Source organism: Kryptolebias marmoratus, linkage group LG22 (genome assembly GCF_001649575.2).
Source record: "Kryptolebias marmoratus isolate JLee-2015 linkage group LG22, ASM164957v2, whole genome shotgun sequence".
Lineage (NCBI taxonomy): Eukaryota > Metazoa > Chordata > Actinopteri > Cyprinodontiformes > Rivulidae > Kryptolebias > Kryptolebias marmoratus.
This window is the reverse complement of record NC_051451.1, coordinates 23,931,447-23,951,684: the sequence shown is the minus strand read 5'-3', so window position 1 is coordinate 23,951,684 and position 20,238 is coordinate 23,931,447. Positions and strand designations below refer to the sequence as shown.

At 42.6% G+C, this 20,238-nt stretch overlaps 1 protein-coding gene across 2 annotated transcripts; it reads left to right on the top strand.

Annotated features, from left to right (window-relative positions):
- The first annotated feature begins 2,732 nt into the window (after positions 1–2,732).
- On the top strand, positions 2,733–20,226 carry foxn2a (forkhead box N2a). Of its 2 annotated transcripts, none has more exons than XM_017413072.3 (6): positions 2,733–2,951; positions 14,776–15,359; positions 17,371–17,495; positions 17,638–17,687; positions 18,320–18,388; positions 19,591–20,226. In XM_017413072.3, the coding sequence occupies exons 2-6, from the start codon at positions 14,790–14,792 to the stop codon at positions 20,013–20,015; spliced, it is 1,239 nt and encodes a 412-aa protein (XP_017268561.1). In that variant the 5' UTR covers positions 2,733–2,951; positions 14,776–14,789; the 3' UTR covers positions 20,016–20,226. The 2 variants fall into 2 exon arrangements, with proteins under 2 accessions (XP_017268561.1, XP_017268562.1); XM_017413073.3 differs by lacking the exon at positions 2,733–2,951 and adding an exon at positions 11,505–14,624.
- Positions 20,227–20,238: the final 12 nt, after the last annotated feature.

Here is a 20,238-nt window from a genome sequence, read left to right as displayed (position 1 = left end):
CAATCCTCCTCTGATCGCTTTTGTTCATCTTTTACGTCACAAAATCACAAAGTCACTCTTCATGTAGGCATTGTTTTTTTCATACAGAACATGAGGAGCTCCAGTTCCATTTAGAAAAGCACTGATGGTGGTCAGTGGGTCATGTTGTTTTAGCCTAACAGTTCTGCAATCAGATTAGCACCACTGCAGGCTCACAGAGTAATGGCTCTGTCTTTTTTAAGTCATCCTAAATCAGCTGTTTCCCTGGTGATTAATGCATCTTGCCCTCCTACCTCTCATTTGTTAGATTTGCAACTTCATCATCCCTGGGAGTGATACTAGAAGGGAAAATGGGGCAGAGTTTGTGCTGCTTGCTAGGTCTAAGAATAGCTCAGTGCACAATAAAAAAAAAGAAAAAGGCAACAGCAACCTGAGCAGAGGCCCAAAAACCATGAATGAATCAAGGAATTAGTGATTGTATGCATTAAAATGGCATCCAAACAAGATGCTGTGAAAAATCCAACAGTCATCCTATCAATGGGCATAATATATAGACTTGAACCCTGCCCCTGGCCCAAGCTTAAAAGGCCCTAAAGACTTGAACCCTGACCCGAGCCCAAGCCTAAAAGGCCCTAAACATGAACATTATCTGAAAAACACAGTACATAATAAGAGGTAGGAGATCAGGTTGACGCCAAAGGTTAATCAGTTGTAGATGTACATCCTGTGATTACTTCACTACAATCTCCTTAGTGGTCTGTGAGATATTTTGCTAACAGACAAACATAGTTGACTCCAGTAGTATTAGAAACAGAGTTAGAAACAGATCCTGCGCGATCAGTTAGCACTCATATAAGTTGGGCAGGACTTTCAGTCATTCAGCTACTTTAGGTCAATACTTTTAGTCAGTTTTGAGTTTTCTAAGGTCATTTAGCGGTGGTAGCCATCTTGAATTAGATTGACTCCAAAGGGTAGACGTGCATCTGCTATTTACTTTCTTAGAGATTCATCAGAATTGTCGGTGTGGGCAATCCTGGCTAATTGAAGCAGCCTTCTTAATAATGATAAGCATCATAAACACTTCCAGGCAGGCTGTCTGGTATTCATGTCGTCACAGAAGCCTGTTCGACCGGTTGAAAGAAGGGGGAAGAACGACACCGTACGAACACGCCGGTGCAGAAGTATTTACAGCGCTGCTGCGTGGCTTTAAAAGAAAACAGAGAGCCCATTAGATCAGCTCACGGAGCGCTACTTGTGTGCGCTCATGAAATGGAGCGGCGGAGACGAGGAAAGCTGCACCTTCGTGTGAAAGTTACAGTTTGGTGTGAATTCGGTTGGCGGGTGAGGCTGCGCTCAGCAGATAACCAGGCAGAGATACAACTAGGCCAAACTGCCAGGCGTCCAGAGGCACGTTTGTATAGATTATAGAAAAACAGGCCCAGTTTCACCTGCAGCTCAAGAAAAGAAAAAAAGGGCGATAATGTTTTGTTGCCCCATGTCTGTGTGTGGGTTTGTCTTATAAACTGAACGGATTTTAATGAAACATTCAGAAAGCAATCACTGGGACAACTTCTAGGACTGCACCTAAGCGATCTTAGCAAACACAAGCGTGGCAACAACTTATCCAGTTTTACATATATTAGGCTAAAATTTAGTGTGAGACAGAGCTACCAGATTGTGAGAGAACTGTTTAAAACTTTGGCGTTAACTTTTGGAGCTAACTCTGTCTGTCTGTTAGCAAAATATCTCATGAACATCTGGATGGATTTCAACGAAACTTTCAGGAAATAACTACTGGATGTACATCCACAGCTGATTTCCTTTTGGAGCAAATACAATTCAAGACGGCTGCCACGGTCAAGTGACCTTACAAAACACAAAAATGGACGTAATTCAGACAATTTAGCAGATATTGAGCCCAAATTTGGTGCGATTGTAGCTGAGAGTCGTTCACATTGTATACCCTAAGAGCTGCTCATTGTGCTAGATCTCTGCTTAAATCTTTGGCATCAACTGTTTGAGTCAACCTTGTTTGTCTGTTAGCAAAATATCTCATAGACCACCAGATGAATTTTAATAAAAACCTTCAGAAAAGAATCGTTTGGTATACATCTACAGCTGATTAACTTTTGGAGTCAGTCCAATTCAAGATGGCCCTCACACCTAGTTGGCATTACCAACATTAAAAATGGCTGTAACCCAGTCAGTTTTACGCACATTCAGCTAAAATTTGATATGGTAGTAGCTGAGAGTCGTTGACAATTTGAGATGATCTCAGTCTAAAACTGTGCCATAAACGGCGGCGGGCGATAGGCATCCCTTCAAGGACCGCCAGGCCTTTAATTGTTTTGTTGTTACTTTGTCTGTATGCTGAGATATTACCCAGCATGCAGCATCCACGGGTCATATTAACCCCCTCGTGGCACCGTTTACTCTAGGAGGGGCCCCAGTTGAGGGTCCACTATCGTCACGAGGCAGGGTGCGGTGACACATCCTTTCTCTCTCCGCCCTGGAGGTGTTTGCGTGTCACCCTTCATCCCGCGAGTCGTTATTTAATTCAATTAACCCGTTTAAACAACGCTTAAACGCGTTTATTCCTAAAAAAAAATAAAACCACCGGCGGACGAAACTCAAAGAACGTCGCGCGCGCGCGCGATGCAAGCACTTCTTTGGACGGCGTGCGCGTCCGCGGCGCTCCGGCGCTGCGGCAGTTGCCAGGGGAGATAGGAGGGGAGGGGTTTTGATTGGCTGAAGTGGACCTGTTGCCATGACGACGGCGAGGGGTTTTGGTAGCGTTGCCGTGTGCGCTGTGTGATCCGCGCGCTGCGTGTATGGAGGAAGCAGCTGCTGATCTGATCTCTGACATTGTGTGAGACAGACATCTGAATAAAAAACAAAAAACAAAAAAACAAACAAACAAATTGCGCGTGTCTTTAAAAAACGAACCGAACCGGGACACGACTTGAATGATTGTGAGTATTGATATTATTATTATTTTTTTTATTGAATTTATGCGGGCAACTCGTCGTGAAACGGAGCAGCGTTTCCGAACGGGCTAAAAAGTAAAATTTGGTCAAGTGACTTTGCTTAGAGAGAGCGCAGCCAGCATGGCAGAGATAAGCGACAGCATGTGGCCAGCTAGTTCTTCTTCACTCCGTGTTCCCCGGGAAGAGGAAAGAGGGGTGTATTTATAGACACACAGAGCAGCACTCGAATGACAAATACCTTAAAACCAAACTATTCTTCATAGTTTAAACGCTATCCCGAAGCTGACTCATCGAGCGACGGCTAACGCTACTACTTCGCCACAGTGGTTCCGCTGCTCAAAACTAGCTAACGCTGGTAATGAAACATTGTAGTGAACTTAACTCCAGTTAATGGTAAACAAAACTCACCTAGCTAACCGAAGATAAGCCTCTCGGTTCGGTCAGAAAGTGCTACATGGGCTAACTTCATGCTCCATTCATGAGCTAACTTCGTAAGCTGTGTTAGATTTCTACGCGAGCAGCACTTTCTGCTTATCTTTTCCGCCGGCTTTTACTCTAATTGTTCCATTAAACTGCTTTGGTCGAGTCGTATTATGTGAAGCTGTAATACACCCCGAAGCTAAGTAATTTTCTTTGTTGGTTTCGCGGGAGACACGCATCTTGTCTTGTCTTACTATCTTTGAATATCCACATATATATATTTTTATATATATATATGAAGGCAGCTCCAGAGGTTAGAAAGTGCTCTGGCTAGCTAAGCACATGATGTAATGGATTATCACAAGATTGTCCCAGATTCGGGGCTCTACAAATAATGTCAGAGTGTGGAAAAATATGGCTTTTCAGGCTGTGTATGTTATGAATGCCGAGCAGGTTTTTGTATAGTTTCTTGCTTGTTTGTTTCTGTTGGAAAGTGAAGCCTAACATAACAAAATGTGTGAGTTGTGGCCATTTTGGTCAAGTCTTTAAAGCATGTTTGTGTGTGACCTGTTTGTACTCAGAGTACCAGTTGAGGATTAGTCTCAGCTACAACCACACCAAATTTAAGCTCTATACATGTAAAATTGACTGAGTTATAGCCATCTTTGTGCCTGCTAAGGTGGATCAGCTTTAGCGGCCATCTTGAATGGGAGTCCAAGAATTAATCAGTTGTAGTCCCAAATCAACTGATTACTTTATGAGAGTTTCATTAAAATCCATCAAGCGGTTCGTGAGATATTTTACAGACAAACAAGGTTCACGACCTAAGCAAAGGTCAATGATTAGGTACAACCACACCAAATTTGAGCACAATATCTGCAAAACTGACTAAATTATACCCATTTTTGTGTTAGCTGTGGCGCCATCTTGAATTCAAATGGCTTTAAAAGCTAGTTGGTTGTAGGTGTACGTCTCATGATTATTTCCTGTTTCGTTAAAATTTGTTCAGTGGTTTGTTAGATATTTCGCTAACGCTACAGATAGATAAACGCACACAGGTACGGGTGACAACATCATCGCCTTCGGACAATAATAAAAGCTAGTGCTCACTGTGGGCTTTTGGAGGCGTGTACTTTTGTTGGTGAGCAAAATAATAAAACAAAACGGTCATTTTTGTAGCTTTTCCAGCTTCTCTGTTTTTTAAATTGCTCCGACTCCCAGCTGCCAATCACATGAATGCATTTGTTTAGACAACATCAGTCTGGCTTGCCTGCTTCCAGCTGACTGGACGAGTTGTAGGGCAAGAATGTCTTTCTGTGCCAGAAGTCAGACAATATTTATATCCTAAAGTCTCAAAAATATTCTGATTTTATTAAATAGCCTTTAAAAAGTACCATTGCATTAATTTAGTGGAGTTATTATAATTGCAGTTTTACATTTCAAACATAACCGTGTCCATACAGCTTACACTTTATTCAACTTGTCCACTTTTTCTGAACCCTTGGAGACATTTTTTTTCCTGCATTTACAGGACTGGACAAACCTCATTTATAATTATGTGCTCTGAGCTTTCTGTATATCTTCGTTTTTTTTTTTGTTTGTTTTAACGTTTTGTGAGGTTGCGACTTTGCTGTTCACCGAGGTTGCCCCCTTCATTGTCCCTGGCAGTTGCTAAATCTCTAGTGATAAATAGAGGACAAAGACAAACAGGACCCTGAGGGTCAAAGAAAGACCAAAAAAAAAAAGGAACAGATGTTGTCAATCTGCCATTACTTTATTGCCAAAGTGGTCGCATTGTGGGTCAAAGCATCTGTTGTCTTTGCAGTTGTTTGCCGTAGCGAATATCTACTCACAGACATGCTTTTAATGTACAGCAGCTCCTGAAGGGTCAGTCTCCCAGAATAGACAAGGGTATCCTAACTGTACTGACATTCAGGGCTATAAATAAGACCTGCAGTAACCCAGTAAAGTGAGTATTAGAATGTGAATTTGGTTTAATGGCAACAAGGATGTAAAATGTCAGAGCTGAGTTCTCTCTACGTTTATACAAGGGTGTTTGAACAGCCTCCAGCAGCACTGTAGTTTCAATATGCAAACTTAGTCAACTACTAGTTCTCTGCTTGTATGTTAAATAGTAGATAGAGCTCCTTTTTTGTAAATATTCAGGTCTTTGCTACTGAAGGCCTGTATGAAAAGGTTGGAATACTTGAAGATGGGACACGTCTTACGGTTAGAACTGCAAGGCGAAACTGAAACTTACAACTAGTCAGCATGAGAAATTATTACATCAGGTTCAGTTTGTAGTTTTAAAATGCTCTCATACGTCCTCGGTGGTAACTCCACAGGTGTTGGACAACTTTTTTGCCCCTGTCTGTTTGTTTCATATGAACCACTGGACAGATTTTAATAAAGGTAATCAGCAGATGTACTTTTTAGAGCCACCCCAGTTCAAGATGGCTATCACAACCAGCCAACCTTTTTAAAAAATGGCTATAACTTAGTCAGTTTTACAGATATTGACCCAAAGGTTTTGTGTGCTGGTAGCTGAGACTGATCCACGACGCAGAGTCTGAGCAGTAGCTGGTTATGTGAGAGTTTTATGAGTTTACCAATTCAAGAGCCACCTGACCTAAGGAAATAAAATAAATGCAGTAATTTGGTCAGTTTTACAGATATCAGGCTAAAATTTGGTGTGACTGCAGCTGAGAGTCATCCACAATGCTCACTCTGAGCATGACATCTTGCTATATTGCATAAATTTGTACATAATGTTATTTTCAAAACTAAAATGACTTCAGCTCCATTCTTTCTCTACATGGGATGATCTTAGTCTAAACTCTGACTTAAAAGGCAGCATTTCCTCATGAAATGCTAAGCCTTTAATTGTATTTACTATCCCCCCCCAAAAAAAAACAGATTCTGATCATTTTCTTTGCTGTATTTGGGGATGTTGACGCTCTCTGATCGCAAAAAAGTGAACTTTCTTCCTCTAAAAACATCTCAAGCCTGGCTGAAACAGTTGAGAAGTTCACGCTTCATTTTTCACAACTCTGTGAAGAGTTTGGTTGTACTTTACTGAGCAGTCACTCCATTGTGATGACAGAACAGGAAGACGCCGAGGGGAGGATGTCTGACAGGTAAACAACTGGACAAAACAGAGCAACATAGGGCCGTGTGTTCAGCCACCAGGCCTTCTTATTCATTTCTTTTAAAACAGCTTAAACAGCGCACTGTTGAATCATAAAACGTGACTCCGTATCAGAGCAGAAGTCGCAGCGATCAGCGGTTTAAAACGTGTTATCAGTCTTATCGCAGAACTGCGCACTTTGACCTGAAGCAAATGAAAGACAGAGTCCTCTGAAATCCACTGCCGTTGAGTGGCTGTGGTTTTGAGTTTGTTGCGAAAGCCGATCCATGTGGCAGAAACTCTTTGGATTGCTCAACACAACCTAAACCTGGTTTCTCACGGGTTGGCTGACTGGAAAAGCTTGAGGCTTTAATTTCGCCTGCTGTTCTCTGAAAAAAACCTGTCATCACCAGGTTGTTTGTGACTTTGATTGGACTGAAGGTTTTAATGGTTGAGTTTTGGTTGCTTGGACTCTTGTAATGTAAATTTATAGCTTGGCAACAAAAAATGAAAGAGAAAAAAAAGGGAAGTTGGTGATTGCTCTGTTGAAGTGACCTTATTTCCATAATTGTGTTGAAAAAGCCCCTTTTGTTGTGATTTTTATACTCTGCTGAAAATTGAAAATAGTTTAAAAGCAGTTAAAAGAAACCAGGGGAAAAAAGACCATCTTTTCCACTTTTTCTAATTCTATATTTCTTTTCCAAACATCAAAATGAAGTAGTTTTAAGAAGTTGAATAAGGTGTTTTAATTTTTTTTCTCACTTTTTCTGTTTGATATGAGTCGACACTCATTAAGTTTCAGCTCTGTCGGAGTTTATAGAGTTCTGTAGTTTGATTTAGTAGTCACCCACGCAGGCCCTGTGTGATTTCGAAAGAGGGACGTCCCCGGGAGGATGTAGTCTGCTGCCGTTCAGGTCCGTGACATTCTGCTAATCAAACATGGGTGGCAGGTCTGAATTTGTGCTGCGAGCGTAAACGCCTTCAGAAGCGTTGTAAGTTTTCAGCTGTGTGCTGGCTGCCTCCAGCTTTAAGTTTCTCAGTCATGGTTTTTATCAATTATGTGTGTGTGTTTGTCTGTCAGCACAACATCTCATGAACCTCTGGAGGAAGTTTAATAAAACTTTTAGGAAATATCCGTGTACCTTTACAACAGATTGACCTTTGTGAATCTGTTAGCCGTCCCAATTGATGATGACTATAATTCAGTCTAATTTACAGCTAAAGCTGTATAGTTGTAGCGGATGGTGATTATCAACATATCCTTCAAATGCTACTCATTGTGCAACATCTTTGCTAAAACCTTCAAGCATTAATATTTAGAGTCTACTCTGTTTGTCCACAGCTAATCGATCTCAGCTATAACTCAATTAATTTGAACAAATATTGAGCTTAATGTGGTGGGGTAGTAGTTGAGAGTCACTCACAGCACATACTCTGAGCGTGACATCTCGCAATATTACATGAGATTGCACAACATAAAGTGATCTGTTGAATCTGTTTTTGTGCAGGTCTTTGAGATGTTTTGCATTAGTTTGCGTCTCGTGGTTCAGTCGAACGGCATCGACTTTTATGCCGAAAACTTTACATTTTTCTGCTCAGCTCTCAGCTATTTGCAAACTGGAGCAAACCTTTTCATCCGTTCGCTGTCAGCGGGCGGTCGGCGGGCTGCACCTCGGACACGTTACAAGTCCATCACAGGGACACAAACGAGACAGACGACTGTTCACACTTAGGGACAATTTAGAGTTATCAGTAAACCCAACGTGCATGTTTTTTGTTAGTGGGAGGAAAAAACCGGAGCACCTGGAGAAAACCCAAGTAAGCACTGGGAGAACTTCCAACTTCCACACAGGAAGACCCCAGGCAGGAGGTGATTAAACCCGTCCAAAGACGGAACAAGAACCAGTCATTGAAATTGTTTTCTGTAATCCTAAACATTAATTTTGCTCCTTTACTTTATAGATTTATATGCTGTGCTTTTATTCTTCTTATGGCCCTCCTCAGTCTCCTCCACTGCTTTATCTTCCCACCGGTGGTCATTTCTGCCCCTCTGTTTCCTCCCTCTCTTCTTCTTCTCCTCTCTAATGCCTGACTGCTCCTGTGCCGGTCTCATTTCTGATGGGGCGAACTCAAGACAGCCCATTAGGGCCCGCTTCACTGAAGGCAACGGTGACACGAGCGTTTCCTTGATTGGGAGAAAGGAAGAGCGAAGGACAGCTGTGCCCTGTGTCACAATGGGTCTTTGTCTCATCATCGCGTTTTGAATTAGCATTAGCAGGATTTATTTTATTGACTGACTGCAGGGTGGCCATAAGGAAACGGGCTTTTTAAAATGATCCAGTTCGTCTAAGATAAGTCTCAAGTATGGGTTGGTTAGCTGTTTGACCAAAATGAAGGTTTACATTAAACCAACATGGCTATTGTCACTTGGTTGTGCACATAACACTTTAACTTTTAATATTTCTGCTCTTTTATTATTTGTTCAGCATTCTTTATAAGAAAATGAATAAAAGGTTTATTGTGCACCTATAGAGTGAAGGGAATTATACTGGGTTCACAAGAAAACAATTGATTTGTTTGCTTTGTAACATTTTTATCCAGGACTTTTGATGTTAACTAGAAACAAATTGATGTAAAACATAAAACTGTAACATCCAGATGTTAACTCTTCATTCCTGCCTGCAGAAGGACACTAAAATTAAAAACTAAGACCGTGTTACTTACCAATAACATTTACTTTTACTTTACTTTTCTTTCTCTCTGAAAAAGGAGTTCATATTTATGGAAGTAGAGTTTAAATTTTATTGAAACTCCCAGAAAGAAATCATCGGATGTACGTCTACAACTGCTTAACTTTTGGGGCCAATCCCATTCAAGATGGCCGCCACAGCTAATTAACATTGACCAAACACAAAGACTTATTCAGTTTTCCGTAAATTGAGCTAAAATTTGATTAAGATCTGAGAGTTGTTCACAACAGATATATTTCATAAACTTGTGTGTTACGTATCCAGCAATGACGGCTTATTGCAGGAGTGTTTTTTTTTTTTACTTTTAGCGCTCTTGTTTGTTTCTGTGTAGACTTTTTCATAGAGAACGTTAAGGTGAGAACTTAAGGTGACGTCTGACTGCAGAAACAAAAAGGCTTCTGTCAAGCATCTGTTTCAGGACTTTTGACTGCAGTTTACAGGCAGACGAGGCGGTTGTTCTTGTTGATCAGTGGTGAATGTTGGTACACTGAACTTTAAAAACATATGACCAAAGAGATAAGGTTTCAGTGTTGACTGGGGGCTGCCGTGTACTTTGGAAGGCCTCACCTCTGTTTACAGTCAGAAGGCAGTTTGGTGTGTTTGAGTTTGAAGTCTCTGTGTGAAGTTAATGCTGCTGATGAGCATAAACAGTATCATTATGTTGTTTTTTTGTTGTGTGTTTTTCCTCTGAGTAATTGCATTATCAGTGCACTGGGATCAGCCTGTGTTTCTCTTTGCTACTTGTTGATTAAATTCATAATTTACCAAAGTAAAGAGTGTCGCTACATCTGGGCCTCCTTCTGCCTATGTTTTGGCGTAAAGAGGGCCTAATCATCCTTGTGTGAAGTCTGAATCTGTTTTTCTGAAAATGAACTTCCTCAACAGGCAGGAGGTGTTTCCTCTCCCTCCCAGGCCCCTGTTTGAAACTGCGAGGTGAATACTGAGCACTTTGGAAACACGACTAGAGGAAAAACAACCGCTCCTTTGTACGGGCTGAGTGTGTGGGCCCAGTTGTAATGCTTTGTACAAGCATTTTCATTTGCCTTCACCTCGGGCACCGATTAAACGGTTAACACTTAACTAGTAGTTTTATTTAAAAACAAACCATCCAGGACTGTTTCAACAGAAGCCTGAATAAACCTCACATCTATTTGGTACTTTATTCCTCGTGACATGATTTGACTCTCCTGTAAAATAAAAGAATTGGCCTCCTGGTTGCCTGGAGCTTCCTCTTCCTCCGTCCCATTCTACCTCATGTTTGTGTCAACAAGAGCTCCAACCAGACTGGGTAGTCAACCAAAATATCAGTTAGAGTTTCAAATAACAGCCGTCACCGTGGGGCTTTGTGACTGACACACCTTTGTGTAACTGGTTTGTGTGAAGAGGGTGTGGTGTGATCACATGAACACACGGCGGTTAACAAACGACCAACTTTTTGCTTTGGAATCCTGCTCCGTTGAGCGTACAAAAACACACACTGTAGGTGGATGTTCGTTTAACCCGAGCTTTGCCGTTCAGTGCGTGGATTGACCGTTGCAAAGCGCGCCCTAAAGGACTTAGGAATGCCATGACATCCAGGTTGGCAGCCGCCTCTCCCACTGCTCTTTGTCAAACAGGTTTGGGGAGAACGGCGGCAGACTGCTGGCCTCAGCAGTTTCCGCCTGTATTGATCTCCGCACATTAGCTCTCTCTTCATGCACAGACATGAGCACAATTGCTTCCCTTACAACATCGGCTGTCGTGGCAACTGAGTCGCGATTGTGAGATTCACTCCCAGGAAAACGCCTCAAAAAGCAGCACCTCTTCATTTTGTTGAAGCGCCTGTACATTCTCGCGTACATATTTGACACATCGACTGCTTGATTTGCCACTTACAGCCATCTCCATATGTTTTTGTGTATTTTTGAATAGGCCAAGTGCTTAACAGGATAAAAGAGCAGTTTGAAGGGGGGAGAGATGTGCCGTGGCACCTGCTGTTAGTCTGCCTGTTTGCACATGAATATGATGAGGCTGGCGGTGCGCAGTGCTTTTTTAACTTGCAGATGAGCCATCAGGTCAGCACCATTGCAGCTTGGGTGTATTTTCAAGGATGAGCAGCAGTCAACAGGCCAGACTGCCTTATTAGCTCCCTCTCTACTCTACTCACTAGTGTCCCATTATTTACTGCAGATCCAGCCGCCTCTCTTTGATGCTCTTTTTTTTTTTTTTTTTTTTGTAAGAGCAGGGATAACTGTGATTATTGCAAAAGCTGTGGTAATTGACCAGCTGCAGTCATGGTAAAATGCTTCCTGTGTTTGGCTGGATGCGAGGCAGCGTTCTCATCCGTCCACCATGCCTTTTGTTGATATTCAAGTCATTTGGAGGAGCTCCTCAAAGAGGATCCGCTCTCTCTGCTGCCCAAGATCCCAGCAGAGAGAGGTCAAGTTTGTGGAAATAAAAAGACCAAGGCGAAGTTCTTTTGTGCTCTTAGGCTAATCACTCCAGCCATTCTATGATTTTATTGCATCTTCACTCCATAAAACTCAGCCAGGTTTACAGGGGGTCATTTATGGGCTGTTAAAGCAGAAACAACAATCATGTGGAGTGTTTACGAAGGCCTTTTTTGGCTGCACCTTTTAATCAAATGACTCGATGTTGTCACATCTGGATTTAGGCACACTTATGTCGGATTGTGGTTTACTGTGACCTAATTGTTTGGCATCAGAACGGAGTCATCGGGTTAATTTTAACCTAAAGTCCCAAAGAACAACCTAACAGCCTTGTTAAATTGCATCTTCAGTTAGTCTTTCGTTTGCTTATTGTCACTTATTTTCACATTGTGGCTTGCTTTTTTTTCTTTATCTCATGCATTGTCATGCCCTACTTTCTTCCTGTGTCAATTTTTAAACACACTTTTTGTCTAACCACTCATGGGCAAAAAGAAGTCCTGAGGTTATTTTTGAACTTTCTCTCTCTTCAGCCCTCGACATCCTGAAATGCAATTTAAAAACGGCTTTAAATCAATTAACAAAAGCCATCCTGCTGTTAATGATTCTTGAGGCAACAGAAAACACAATCTAAATTAAAATTTTTGAATGTCTAAATCTAACTTTTGGGCTAAAATAGTCTTCAAGTTGGATTTGCCAAGAAAGTTTGGCAGAAACAGACCAAGAAAAAATGCTTTTCATTATTACTATTTTATCATAAGTGTTATTTACCAGGCAGTATGTTTGAATATTACTGGGTTAAAAAAAAGACTTTTTGACCAAGAATGCTAGCTATGTTACAGATTTATTCTCCAAGAAAGCAGGAAAAGTCTGAAGATGTTTTCCAATATAGATGCCAGGAAGAATACTTTCTTTAATTCAATGTGCGGTTCTTCAATTCCTTTAACCAAGACAATATGGCTCTTCAGCAAATAAAAAAAATGTTGTCCATCCCTGGTATACACAGCTACTCTTCAGGACTTCATAAAAGCAGGATGACTCATGCCAAGGGTTTAAAATGATACAATAAAGTCATTCAAAGCCTGGGTTACAAATGTTTTTTAGCAGCACAAATGATATTTTCTCTAACTGTACACTACTTGATCTCCTTATTGTTTGTAAATTAAATCAAAGTAAGAAACTGTCATGTCAGGGGATATCTGTGAGCAGAGATTTACGTCCGACACAAATAAGGCAGTCCTCATGCTGCCTGACATGTCTGATTGCTCTACTTTGCTGAGCGCTGTGATTCATCCCAGACTGGAAAACTTGCACAGCCTACCTCCCCACCACTTGTGCTCTTTGTGTTTTCCCTTCATCTTTTGGTCTGGCTTGTATTTTTATTTTTTCCCGTTTAGCGCCTTAAACTAATCGTACCTCTTCCCTATTGTTGTCTCTTCCTTTGTTCGTGCTGCCTGTTTTGTTGCATATAGCCTGAAAATAAATGTAGTTGTCAGTTTTTTTCTGACTGGTTATTGAAAAAGCAGAAGTAGATGCAGTTCATCTGGACGATTCTGTGGTGCTGTAAAGACAACTGAAGCTCGGATAGATATATGTAGACGACAAACGTCACATAGGGGCGGCCAGGATGTAGTATTATTACAGATACTAAAACAAAGTTTGCCTTTAAAGCTGAAGAAACCATGATTTTATATTTAAATGTCACTCTTAAGCTGAACAGAATCAGTCTGCTGTATGTTTATCTCTCAGTGAGAGCCGATGGGTTATTCTGTAAATGCACTAATGCCTCCTTCCCCCCTCCTGGCTGGCTTTTACAAACTGATTTGTGTGTACATCCACTCCCTCTCCTGTCACAGCCACTGTGCAAACACTCTCGAGTTTGACCCAATTCTTATCCTATCACAGGAACGAGAAGACATGCCCGTCCGGCGCATGGCTCGCCTTTACCTCTCCAACCTCGATTCGGTTCCAGAACATCCCGGACCACCTCAGAACCTGAACACGCGGCGTTCGCCCGCAATAACAGCAGGGGAAGAGCGCGTTAATGTGGTGGAAGGGTGGGGATGTTCAGCGGTCATCTGTGGCAGAGTCAGCCACAGATTACTTATTATCTTACTGACTCTTGTTTGTGGGATTTCTGCTGGTATTGAAGAGATGGCATGGTTGTCATGGTGACACCCAGGACATAAAGCTTGTTGTGAGCTGAAACAAAGAGTGAGCTCTTCATGCTCTTGTCCTCTCTAAGCAGCATGCAAAACCTTTGCTTATATGATATAGTTTATGTTATAGGAGGCTGTTGTTAAACATGGAGTAAAACAAGTGTTTTTGATAAAATGGCATCTCTTTCTGGACGATACAAGAGATTAGCTCCAACTAAAACTATGGTAGTCGCTCTACTTAATGCTTCTTCACAGCCCGTGTAAAAACAAGACAAGTGTCATTGTCTAAATAAGGGTACTTGGGTGGAATTCGTTAATGATAAATCACCGCTGACATTGAATTTCTTTGTGCTGTTAAATGGCTGCTATCTCTTGGATTTGCAGCCTCTTTATACTACTTCATCTAGCATGCAGCTAATTGAGGCTTGATCCTCGCTGAATGCAGAGGAGTCTTTAAGGGCTATCCACTCGGTAAGATGCGGGCCTTCTGCTCATTCCTGCAGTGACTGGATGATCTCATGCTCATTTCCACATAACAAGCAGCTGGGTTTTTTGCCTTAGATGAGGTGGGTGTTGAGGAGTGGAGTCTTAAGTCAGTTCAGTTGTTTGAGAGGATGTCCTCGAAGGTCCTCTCCTGGAGTCAAGAGGAGGGAGCGCTTAGGGCCTCTTTGTCCTCGCTAGGCATGAAGAGAAGGAACAGTAGGAAGACCAAGAAGTGCGGTGGAGGCAGAGACGGGTACAGCGAATTTGCCTCTGGGGAAACTTAGAAAAACAAGGTCAATTCTTGGAAGAGCACATCATTCTAAAGTGTCGCATGCAGTTATTTCATGCTGCCAGTTTTGTTTTAAAAATAGCTTCACTGTCAAACCTCTGATTTTGTTTTTTGTCAGCCGAGAAACATTAACAACCTCTTTCTTGTCTCTCCAGACCTCTTTGGTTTAATGGGTCCAATCATTGGGATGTCACCAGATAAGAAAACGGAAATTCCGGGTATGCAAGAAGAGCGGACAGGACTCCGAGGTGTTTGTGGCGTGGGAACCCTGCCCGAGGCGGAGTGCGCATCCAGCCCGCTCGCGACGAGTGTGGACCGTACCGGAGGCACCGAGGACGAGGAGCTCACCAACCTCAACTGGCTCCACGAGAACCTGCTGCAGAACTTCACGCTCGGGGGGCCCGAAGCTCAGCCGAGCGGCAGCCCCCTCTTTGACATAGAAGGAGATTACGGGTCCAACCAGGGCCCGTCGTCATCATCGTCCTCCTCGTCTTTGTCACACAACAGAGGCAGGGAGCGGGACTCGTTGAAGTCTAAGCCACCTTTCTCTTTTTCCCTCCTCATCTACATGGCCATTGAGCAGTCTCCCAGCAAGTCCCTGCCCGTTAAAGAAATCTACGGCTGGATTCTGGAGCACTTCCCCTACTTCTCCAACGCTCCCACTGGCTGGAAGAACTCAGTTCGTCACAACTTGTCTCTAAACAAATGCTTCCGCAAGGTCGACAGGAGTTTAGGAAAGGTGGGTCCGCAGTGTTTCTTCTTTTACCAGAATCACGCAAATGAACAGCAAGAAAACTGTGCAGGAACTTTATATTAATTTCATTCAGCAAAACGCTGCAGATTCCTCATATGTTGCAGTGTAACGCTGCAGTGTGGATCATGGCTGTGTCCCCGAGGTTCAAACAGCTGCAGGAAACCTCTGTGACTTTTGTTGCAATAAGAGTGGAATCCAGTCAAGGTTACAGGTACTCCCACAGAGGAAGTGCAAACACGGCGCAATAAGAAAGGCTCTTATCTCCTGTAGGGCTTCGAGGTAGTTCAGCTATTTTAACCAGAAACATCCAACAGATGGACGAAGCTAAACGCCAAGCTGCAGGAAGAAAGCAAACTTTAAACACAGAGAAAACAACTTTAGTTTACTGCTTGTTGCAGTTTTGCATAAAAGAAAAACAGTAAAGCTGCTTAAGCTTGTGACAAAATAATACATGAATACTTCATATGCTGTGCAAATATTCCTTAGAGTAAAATAGAAAATGATTGGCCCGGGGGGGGGGGGTAATTTAATTGCCATTTTAAGGGTTTTATAGTTGAATGTGTTGCAACAGAACCTTGCATTTAGGATTTCTAACTAAATATTAATGGCTGAACTTAAGCAGCATTCAGAATTCAAGCTTGGAAGTTTAACTTTCCCTTCGCCGATGCTGCGGAGGTGTGGTCTGGGCTGATATTTTCCCACCTTGGGGGAGGACGGCGGCGGGCAGCAGCGCGGCGCAGTGCGGGCTGCGCAGCCTGCAGGTGCACAGTGAGAGCTCTTCGTCTGCTGAGACGCCAGCACCAGTTTCACATGACACTGGCTGGTGGTTTTCGTTGCCATGGAGACATTTCCTTCTTCCTGCATCAGGGCTGGTTGGTAATCTGAGTCAAGGTTATTCTCCTCCCTCCCCGCTTCGCTCTGTTTTACACTGAGCCAGAGAACGCCACTATCAGATAAGGCGGCGCACACTCCGCCTCTCATCGCAGTCATTGTTCACACACTGTTGTCAAACAAATGTTTCCTGTTTGTAAAGGTGTTTAAATATTCTTAGTTGTAGCTGTTGTTTAATTTGTGCTGTAGAGAATAGAGGTCGACTGTTTTTCTATTTCTGACGCTGATCTTTAAAAACCTGATATACGACACTAATATGTGTTTTCCACTTAAATAGACATGTATTTAACAACAAAAACTAAACATTTAGAAGCCACCTAAAATGTGCATTTATAAAGCATGTTCTCTTAAAAAAAAAAAAAAAAAAAAATTATGGGCTACATTGAGCTGGTTGGAGCAGCTGTTGCCGCGTCTTCATTCTGCTACTTGGTAAAGTTTGTACAAACATCCACTGATAGCTGAATATTTGAAAAAGTGGCTACATCTAGTAAAGAACAATTAGGCATTCATCACTGTAGTGACATTTGAATTGGTGTATCAACACAAAGGTAATTTTTAGCTACAGTGGATTATGTTTTCTGATATGGTAGTTCAGGTGTGTTTTGTTTAAAATATCCGATAAAAGTTTATTGTGATTTTTCAGTTAAAAACAGTTTACAGTAACTCAGCTGCACTGGTCACAGGAACTGATTTCAAAGTGTCCCTCAGTCTTTAAAGAAAACCGTCCCGAGTCTTTACCCATTAGGAGTAAAGTGGGGAAGGTTGTGTACCCCCGTTCTGAAACCCATCGCTGCTGTTGACTTCACACTGATCGCTTCCAAACAGTTGGTGATGATAGCACATGACGAAGTGTTGCAATGAGCTCAAGAAGACTGAAAGATTGCAGGCTAGCAAATGAAACCAGTTAACATTAATAATAAGTTGAGCTAACAGGCTTGTTAGGCCTCAGTAATGCACGCGTTAAGTTGCAATCCTGCATTTAACGAAAACTTCATTTGGCCTTAAGTCTTCTCAGCATGAGGACATCCAGCTCAGACTTCTCCGACTCACTTTCTGTCAGGTTTCTTATGTTGTTTGGTTTGACTGAGCCTGCTCTGTCCTACAGGCCAACGGGAAAGGTTCCCTCTGGTGTGTTGACCCCGAGTATCGCCCCAACCTAATCCAAGCCCTCAAGAAGCAGCACTTCCCAGCCGCACATGCCTTCTGCACGCCCCCCGCCTCCCCACCCAGGTAAAGTTCTCTCGTTCAATCAAAGCAGAAACGCCTCGGCCTGCTCTGTCTCAATTATCAAAGTTTTTATTTACTTACTCCTTATTCTTTTTGGAGAAAACTCCAAATCTGACCCTTGATGTCCTCTGCTAACTTCCTGCAGTGCCTCCTCCCCCCCTCGTCATCTCTTTCTTCAAGGCTGCTCATTCAAAGGTGAGACCAGAGTGAGAATTATTTTGGTTCGTGACATTTTATAGGCAGAGTAAAAGCAAGAATATAAAGTGCAGTCTTTCTAGTTTGTGTTTGTGCACTATTTTGATTGTGTTGCTTTTGCCACATCTCAGTCCCGAAACATTCAGCATCATTTTGTCCTCAGCTCTTGGTTTTGATGTGTTGCTTTCAGTTCATTGATGCCTCATGGAGACCATAACATTAAGAGCTCTCTGTCGACGTCTCAGCCGCCCCTCCGCTCCCTTCCCCTTTTTGCCTCTTGGATTTGTAACCTTGACGACAGGCAGAGTTTCTGCTGGTGCTCAGTGTCGAGCACTCAGTCTCACTGTGATCATTAATAATTTAGAGCTCCAGAAGTGAGCTATGAGGCTTTCAGACACTTTGTTGGATCTAAGAAGCTCAGATGCACTCTCACTATCAGTGGCTTTATGTTTTTCCTCTTTAGGTTATCTCTGTTAGTCCTCTAAAACATTCAGCAAGCACCAATTGGATCGCCCTGAGTCAAGTCCAAAAATGACTGATGAATCCACCCCACCCAGTCCGAGTAGAGATACCATGCCGCCATGCTTTCATACCTTAGGATTGATCATCATGCATGTTCTCTCCTCTTCCAGAGTCTGATATTGATGCTGCCACTGCCATGATGCTCTTAAACTCTGCCCCCGGGCACCACGTTGACCCATGTAAGAGAATCCACAAGCAGCCAAACTTTCACCTACACTTCTAGCTCTTTGTCTCCTACCTCTTTCATTCCTCCCAGTCATTGCTTATTTTTATGTATTCTGTTTGTTTTTTTTTAATTTATGTGCTTTTATATGTCGTGTAAAGGTCAACAAAATCTTAGATCTAGGATTTAGGAATGCTCCTGCTTCCTGATTGTGAATAACTCTTCCTGTTGACATTTGTTTGAAAAACGCGCTGAAAGATTATCTGGAGATTTCGGAAACTGTTGATAGCAGCTGATTAGCTTAGCTTAGCTTAGCTTCCAGTGATGGGACTTACAGCGTTTCTCTGGGAACCACTCATTTGGTTCATTTCTCCAAAAAGAGCCAGTTCAGAGCTGTTGGACTCATCACTGTTAGCTTAGCTTAGCTTGGTTTGTCTTAGATTAGCTTGGTTTTAGCTCAAAGACTGAAAACAAGGTTAGCCGCTCCGTCAACATGTGGTGACATCCATTAGCATGTCCAGAAGTAGTTATATTGTTTTATTTTCTTGAACGGATTAATCTCTAAATGAAATATTTATTTGCAATCTGCTCTTTTAGGGGCATTTTGTACTACATGGCTTGATGGCTGATAGCATCTGCCAAGAAAGTGTCTTATTGATTAAATTTAACAAAAAAAAATCTTCTTTGTCTTTAAATGTGGAACTGCTTCTTACTCCTTGTAGTACATGAAAATAAACTCAGTTTCAGTGAGTATTAGTAGCACTATCAGATCTTTTAACAGTGTGGATATTTTTGTTGTGTTTTTAAAAATTTTGTCCAAATTTAATTTTTCCCTTTAAGTTAATAAGCTGACCTCCTTTGCCCTAGTCTAGTTTCACTTAATTCTGTATTTAATGCAAATGTGTGTTTATTTTCGCTAAGATTAGTTCTGTTTCTATCAGCGTTAATTCTGCTTTCTCATGCATGCAGTGAATAATTTTTAAAGGCAGGTTTTCCCTTTAGGGCCAAGACAAATCTTAGTTCTGCTTTTCACTTTTACTGCAAACAAGAAAGATTAAACCTGTTTGTGGTGTCTGAATTTCACTTTTCCTAAAGTCCCAGTAGACTTTACTTTTCTATCCCAGTTTGTTCTTTAAGAATTAATCATTTAATTAGAAGCCTGTAAAAATAAAAGTTATATGTATGCCTGTGAATCTTTGGCTCTTCTGCTCCTCCCAGGTAACTCTGACGGCCCGCTGGACCTCTCCCGACCCGACTCTGTCCTGGTCAGTAGCGATCCGAAGCAGGACCACAACTACAGCAGCGTGGCGCTGCAGCGCTGCTCCTCCCGCTCCTCCTCCTCCTCTCTGTCCTCCCTGGACGAAGGCGGCTGCGACCGCGGACAGTCTCGCCGCGCCGGCAGCGAGGGTTTCCACAGCGACGAGGACTCCGACCTCTGGGACGAGAGGGGCGTCCAGCAAACGTCCCGGCGTCCGCCTGCCATCAAGTGGCCCATTAGCAAGAGGGCCCGACACGAGGTCAAGCCGGAGCTGGACGAGGAGCTGAAGGAAGCTGCCGGCTCCTTGCTGCACCTCGCTGGTATACGCAGCTGCACAGAGGGGTCCAAACGCACTGTCAAGAGCACAAAACTTAACAGGAAATGAAGGTCGCTTGGCCCCCATAAGACTCCGGACCCTGTGAATCCTAACCTCTGACCCCTGATCGTGTGTCCCAGTGTGCCTCCTTCTCCTTACCTGATCGTTCTTTGGCCATTTTGAGCCTTTTCTTTGGTTGGGAGTATCTCTGTCCAACATACAAATGGCAATAGTATCGTTCACACAGGAGAACAAAGCCATATAGAGTAACTCAAGGGTTGGGGGGGGGGGG